General features: G+C 40.0%; 2 protein-coding genes across 5 annotated transcripts in view; both read right to left on the bottom strand.

Annotated features, from left to right (window-relative positions):
* The window catches only part of LOC118742422 (annexin B9), a 42,158-nt gene that overhangs the window by 18,746 nt on the left and 16,243 nt on the right, over positions 1-7,169 (bottom strand). The gene's annotated exons all lie outside the window — the stretch shown is intronic.
* LOC118742445 (DNA repair protein RAD51 homolog 3) lies at positions 6,188-7,169 on the bottom strand (the record flags this gene model as incomplete). The annotated part of the gene is given in 4 exon segments (XM_036474525.1): positions 6,188-6,528; positions 6,604-6,791; positions 6,864-6,970; positions 7,027-7,169. Coding segments are annotated over 4 exon segments (609 nt in total), but the record flags the coding sequence as incomplete, so codon positions are not given.

Below are 7,169 nucleotides of genomic sequence, written 5' to 3'. Positions count from 1 at the left end.
AAAAAAAGGTCTTCTCAAAAGGCCTCCTGAAATACGTCCCATCAAAGCTCTTCAATGGGTAGCGAAAGCAGAAGGCCTTCAATTTAGCCCAATTCAGAGTAGAAGGCCTCTTGATTCTAAGGAAGACCTTTTGAAAAGGCTTTTAGCTCAAACAAGTAAGCCACAAACATTGGATCACTATCGCAATCTTGCGACATTCGTAACACACGTCGGCAACTTGCATTAGCGATCCGAAAATTGTAGCTCACTCATTAGATAATAGCCGGCACTGAAATTATCTACTGGGTATGTCTACCCTAAATGATTATTAAGGTCGGTGTTATGCAGACAAATTTTTGTTTGCCAAATTAAATGGCGGCTGCTTAGTTTGCTCGGAGGAGGTTATGTCGAGTTTGGCACAGGGTTGCACGTTCATTATGGTTTTCATGGCTATTGCCAACACGAAATGAGTATTTTGTGTATAGCAACAATTGTCTAAAATTTTTGTATATGACAACGCCGAATTTGCTGCAGTTTGACCAAACAAAATTAGTTTGCTGTGAGAGTCGCCAAACTCGCTATCTCCGAGTTTGCTGCAACAACAATTGCACGCAGTTTGCCAAACAAAATTTCTGCATAACACCGACCTAAGTTTTTAACTAAATACATTTTGAAGCTATCAAAACAATTAAACCTGTACCTTAAGTTTAGACATATTATTTTATTTTACCTTTGTTGAAATAAATATTATTTTAAATGAAATAAAATTAAGAGTGAACAATAAATTTACATTATTATTTGCTGATTTATTAATCATCTTGAGTACTTACCGCCATTAACTAACTTATTATTTCGTCATTTCTTTACATTATTTCCGGGCTTGTATCAAAATCACTGCAAATACAAACAAATTTTTTATGAATAAGAAAAACAACAATACAATTAGATACTTACTTACATACAATAAGTAAACTCTATGCATGAATCATGATCTTGAGTAGAGCAGTAGAGGTGGAAGTAACGCTTTTTATTACGTTTATACAGAGCATTTTGCTTCAAGACTTAATATACACAAAGTTTAACTGAGAGCAATATTCTGTCTCGTCACAGAAACAGAGCAATCAAATATTCACAAAGATGCACTGGCATTCACATGCGTACATTCATGTTTACGCAAATATGTATGCGGCTGGAATTCTTTACGGTAACTGAGTTTTTTAACGTCACAAATATTAATCATGACACTAAAAATATTATATTACATTAGCGCACTTACCCTTTTATTTTTTATGTGTATGTATGTGCATATAAATCGAACATTTTTTTTTGTTTGTGATTTGATTTTTAAGCGACTCTGGATGTATGTATATGGGTTACGATATATCTCGTATGCCATTTTGTTTGATCTGTGAGAAGAAAAGCGTTGTATGAGAAATAAATTTTACCACAAAAAAAAAATCGCAAGTACATTTACCACAAAAGGTATCGCTATTTGTTGTACTACGTTAGATTTCTCCACCAACGCAACATAATACTTTTGTTCATTACATTTACTGAGGATGATGCGCTGATTAATTTTGTGTGCATGGCTGTCGCCAAGTGCAGGACATATTTTCCAATCATTCCCATTCACACGCGTGGTCAACTCGTTTGTTATGACAACCTGCGATAAATGAAATTATAAAAATTTCGAATGAAAAATAGCCTAAGAGCATTTTAATGCAATAAAATACATATTGGGAATCGCTTGATCTTTGCTCGAAAGTTTTAAATTGAATTATTGATCTATTAACCGAACAACAATTAATCAATATTTGGAACAAATTTTACAAAATCGAGAGATAACAATAACGTCCAAATTTTAACGTTCCAGAAACAGTCGGCTACTGCTCCGATTAGTAATCCTTACTACTTACTTTAATAAGGATTAGATAAGTATTAGAGACGTGAGCTACTTTTTTAAGTTTTGAGTTGTGTCCTTATTGTAGAGGATTATCGATATGTACATATGCTTGCTATTTAGGCTACATACTTGCCATGAACACTTACTGGGTGGCGATGGTGTTGCGATATATAAAAAACGGTCATACTAACTGGATACTAATAGACAGTTTCACGAAAGAAATTTAACTGAAAAACATTTTTTTTTATATAAATTTAATACGGAAACTGACAGAAACAAGTAATTTTTTAAGCAAAAAACAAAACCGACTTCAATTCTTATATAAAAATTTAAGATTATCGTTAATTTCTTCATGATCCGATGATCGGATATAAACCAAACTAATATGAGACCACCTGTGAAGTAACAACTTTCCTTTAAAAAAAGAATTATAGAAATCAGTTAACGTGGTCCAAAGTTATGCGGTAACATACATAGAGAAAATAATAAAATAAAAAAATTTTTCGACGAATTGATAACCTTTCTCTTTTTTGTGAAGTCGGTAAAAAATATAATGGCTGCATTTCTTTATTCATTCTGAACGTTTGGAATAAACCAAGGCACATTAAACAGGTAGTATCAGTAGAGCAAAAACAACATTTGCGTGTATTTCGTTGTTGCTTCTGGTATCGAAAGTGTCAACAACTGTTCTGAATTTTTTCTTCTAAATCAAAGCGTGCCATGTGAAATACAAAAAATTATAAAAAATAAAAAATTGAAATTGGAAAAAATAAAAATTGATGCAACTTTCTTTCCTAGTTGTTGTTGTTGTTGTTATTGTAGCGGCTACAACAACCCCGCCCAGATCGGTTGGTATCTCAGTCGTTGTCGTCAAGTTCCACTAACGGCAACCCTAGGAAGCGTGCAGCTTCTGTGGGATCTGTCCACAGGGACAGGGCCGTTAGGGTTGTCGGGTTTTCCGGGCATGCGAAGAGATGGTTCGAGTCATGTGGGGTCTCTCCGCATGCCGGACATTCGTTCGGCACATCCTCATTCAGCCTACTCAGGTAGGAGTTTAACCTGCTGCAGTAGCCGGAGCGAAGTTGAGCAAGTGTAGTGCGTGTCTCCCGAGGCAGATGAAGCTCTGTCTCGTCAATGTCCGTGGGTGGTATGCCTAGAACGGCATTCACAGGTCTAGAGTCTACATAACTCGAGACTGAGTCCCTGTGAATGCCGTTCAGGGCCAGTCGGTAAGTTGTCGGGTCCAGAGGTTGTTTGATAAACCTCTGGACTTCGTCCATCAGTTCATATAGATGCCTCCTGACGTGCCTAGGCGAGGGCTCCTCTGCAAGCAGCTGTCTGTTTGGGTGGCCACTTCTGTGGCTCCCGATCAGGAACTGCTTGCAGAGCATTATGTTGTGCTCCTTAACTGGGAGCATTTGCGCCTCGCCGTGCAAGTGATGTTCTGGCGACATCAGGAGGCATCCCGTCGCTGTCCTAAGTGCCGTATTTTGTCCCGTCTGTAGCTTCGTCCACTGCGTCCTACTAGTCCCTGGCGACCACACTGGCGCTGCGTAGTTCAAAACCGGCCGGCCTATTGCCTTGTATGTTGCCAGCAACGTTTCTTTGTCTTTGCCCCAAGTACTGCCGGCTAGCGACTTGAGGACCTTGTTGCGGCTCTGTACTTTATTGACAATGCGGTTGAGTGCGCAGAGAAGGAGAGCAGGCTGTCGAATGTTACTCCGAGTATTTTGGGGTTATTCACCGTCGGAATTGGTGTGTCATCGACGTGAATCCCCAGCCGTTTACTTTCAAACACAGGTCATCAATTCCATTCCCAGTCGCCATGATCGAGCAGTCGTCGGCATAGGAGACAATCGAGACTCCCTCTGGTGGTTGAGGGAGCTTTGAAATATAAAAGTTAAACAGTAGCGGGGAAAGGACACCACCCTGAGGAACCCCCTGTTTTATTTTACGCTGCTTACTCGTTTTGTCTCTAAATGTTACCGACGAATGTCGACCACTCAGATAATTTGCCGACCACCGTTTGAGCCTCTGTGGGAGAGAGGAGGCCTCTATATCTTCTAGCAGCGTGGAATGGCAGACGGTGTCAAACGCCTTTGACAAGTCCAACGCTACTAGAATCGTTCTCTCACAGGGACGGTTGCGGTTAAGGCCACGAGTTATCTGAGTGTTTATGGCGTTAAGTGCTGTTGTTGTACTGTGCACTTTACGGAAACCATGCTGATGCTTCGCTGGGGTCAGGTGGTTTGTGAAGTACGGGAGTAGCAAGGCCTCAAGTGTCTTCGCTACCGGGGAAAGGAGTGTAATCGGACGATACGAATCTCCTTTGTTGGCGGGTTTCCCCGGTTTGAGCAGTGGGACCACTCTCCCCGCCTTCCAGATGTCTGGGATGATGAGAGTGGCCATTGACAGGTTGAGGACCTCCGTTAGGTACGCTACCCCCGCAGGACCCAAATTTTTCAGTATCAGCATGCATATTCCGTCGGGACCCATGGCTTTGGAGGCTTTCGCCTTCCCGATGGCCACCTGAACTTCACCGCAAGTGAAAGCAAGGGGGGCACAATTTGTTGGCAGTTTGTGCAGCCTTCTGGTCACTCGACGCTTGGCTTTGTCTACCGGAGGATGCAGTATGAACTGCCGGCTAAAATAGCTCGCGCATCTCTCCGGGTCCGACGAAGCATGGTCGCCGAAGGAAATTTCGACTCTGTCGTCGTGCTTCGTCGGATTAGACAATGACCTCACGGTTGACCAAAGCTTGCTCACACCAGAGGTGAAATTACAAGTCTTCAGGTGCTCCTCCCACTTCTTCCGCTTATGTACGTTCACAAGTTGCCGAATCTCCGCGTTGAGATCCCTGATACGGGGATCTCCGGGATCGGCCTGACGAAGGCTATCACGCTCATCAGCTAGAACAGCCGCTTCGGCAGGGAAGTTTGGACGTGGGTCCGATATACATCCTGCCGGTATGAAGCGAGCTGCAGCAGCAGTGATAGCCCTGCGGAACTTACGTTCACCGAGGTGGACGTCGGTTGGTGTGGGGAGCGCAGCGAAGGTGTTTTCAGTAAACTCCGCGTAACCTTTCCAATCAGCTTTGGAAAAGTTGATATAGGTCCGGTGTTTGGCGGAGGCAAAGTCGGTTGGTTTATCAATCGAGATGACTAGTAAACTTGTTTGCTTCTCGAAGCATTGATCCATCCTTTGCAAGGCCCAGTAATCAGCGGTCGTGCTGCCGAGTTGGGCGAACGTTCCAAAAGCTGCTATTCAATCGCTTGTTTTGTATGGAAAAAGGTTTCACAAGCAAATTGATTTTAACAACTTATAATTTTCGTGAGAAAAAATTAAAAATATTTGACATTTTCGAGACCAAATAATTTGAAAATAAATCAAATCAGCTGCTCTACTGATACTACCTGTTCAATGTACCTTGGAATAAACTTTTTTGTTTATTTATTCTTTAGAACGTTCCTGATGATATGTTGACGTATATTTCAAACGCATTCTGTTTATTCCGGCTGTGAAATTGGATTATCCGGAATGTATAAAGAAACGCAGCCAATAATTTTTCACCTAAATTGTTTCCGTGAAACCGGCAGTAAGTGACTACCAAATACCACTGATTTTTGGGATTTTTTTTTTTTGTTGGCGGTGTTGTCGATTTTCCTCCATATAAAAAAATGTCGACTAAAACTTTGAATAACTTTTGAGGGAGTGAATTTATAAAAAAACTATCCGAGACTTTTTTACGTTCATACCGAAAAATATTATTAAATAAAATTATAGTTTAAAAAAAAACTAAAAAAAAAGTTTCCAATCGTACTGTCATCAGGTATGTAACTTGAAAATAGAAATCGCTGCATCTTTTAGGCGCATCAATATTACATAGTTACATCCCGAGCTAATAAAACGGAGGTAAAAACAAAAATTTTGGATAAATGGTTTGAAATATTGGTGAAAATTTGTTGAATTTTTATATGTTTTTGACAAATTTTGAAAAGCCAAACTGGTCTAAATAATTTTAGAATGTGGTTCTAGGCATATATATAATACTCCTATATTGGCAGTAAGAGCTAGTACCGTCCGAAAACACTACAGTACAGATATATCAATAAACACGTACGAAAGAAAAGGAACACATAAGTTTATATATAAACATGTACACGACACATTCACAAAACCGGCACTCAAGTACACAATACATTGACAAAAACAGTACTAGACTGTCTCGCTTTGATTTCGGAATGCTTACACATTGAGATGTTAGCTTACTATCAATATAGAAGTATTACATATATGGTTGTAGGCAATATTGGTCGCTCATATTTTACTAGGTATTTTGTCGAGTTTCTCCTCCAATTTCTGAAGTACATTTGGACCACGAATCGAACCTGGATCCTGCCGTGTGGTATTGCGCACCCATAACCACTCGGCTACGGCTACGCACACAAAAGTCCAAGTATGCATTTAAAACTGATTCAATTATTTAAAGACCAAAATAGAAAGCGAGATCTACTTACAATGAGTTTGTACTCCACTGCTAAGTGTTGCAACTCGCTCAATAAGGTATAAAGTATTCCTGTACGTTCGGAAACTTCCTCAATCACACGCAGTGGAAAAGAGAACGAATCAATGACGATTAGTTTGATCTAGCGCAAGACAAAAATATAAAGTCAAACACATACATACGTAAATTTATGAGAAAGTGGTATATATTTATTTACCTCTTTATCCTCCATTAACATTTCATGCAATTTCTTTACGGCAGCCTGTAGCATTAAAAAGCCTTGACAGTAAATATATGTAACACCATTCATTATAGAATTAGCTGTGAAAGAATTTTGGGCATGAGTATGGATATCGGTTTTATGTAAGGTTCGGTGGAAGCGCTTCTCTGTGCAAACGGCCATTTCTGTTGTTCAATTGTTTTAACTCATTAATATTATTTTGTACATTAAATGTTTGTCTGCATGACTACTTTTACCTAGCAAACGTGTGGGACTGAAGTCCTGATTCGTGTCCAGATAAACTGCTTTACCTTGAAGTCCACCGACTGTCCGAGGAAATTGTACATTAATACACAGTTGCAAACTATAAAATATTACACTTGAAAATTTAATTCAGTTCAAAGTGGCTAATTTTCTTACCACATTTGTGTTTTACCACAACCAGGTCCGCCGCAAAATTCTGTAATCAATCCCGCAACGATGCCTCCAGCCAGCTTATCATCCAGCTCCTTGCAAAGTGTGATAAGCCGGGGCATTTCTTTCTCTTGACGCCATATATCAAA

This window comes from Rhagoletis pomonella, unplaced genomic scaffold, assembly GCF_013731165.1.
Source record: "Rhagoletis pomonella isolate Grant_MI unplaced genomic scaffold, Rhpom_1.0 Rhpom_scaffold_00001, whole genome shotgun sequence".
Classification (NCBI taxonomy): Eukaryota; Metazoa; Arthropoda; class Insecta; order Diptera; family Tephritidae; genus Rhagoletis; species Rhagoletis pomonella.
This window is presented reverse-complemented; position numbering and strand designations above follow the sequence as displayed.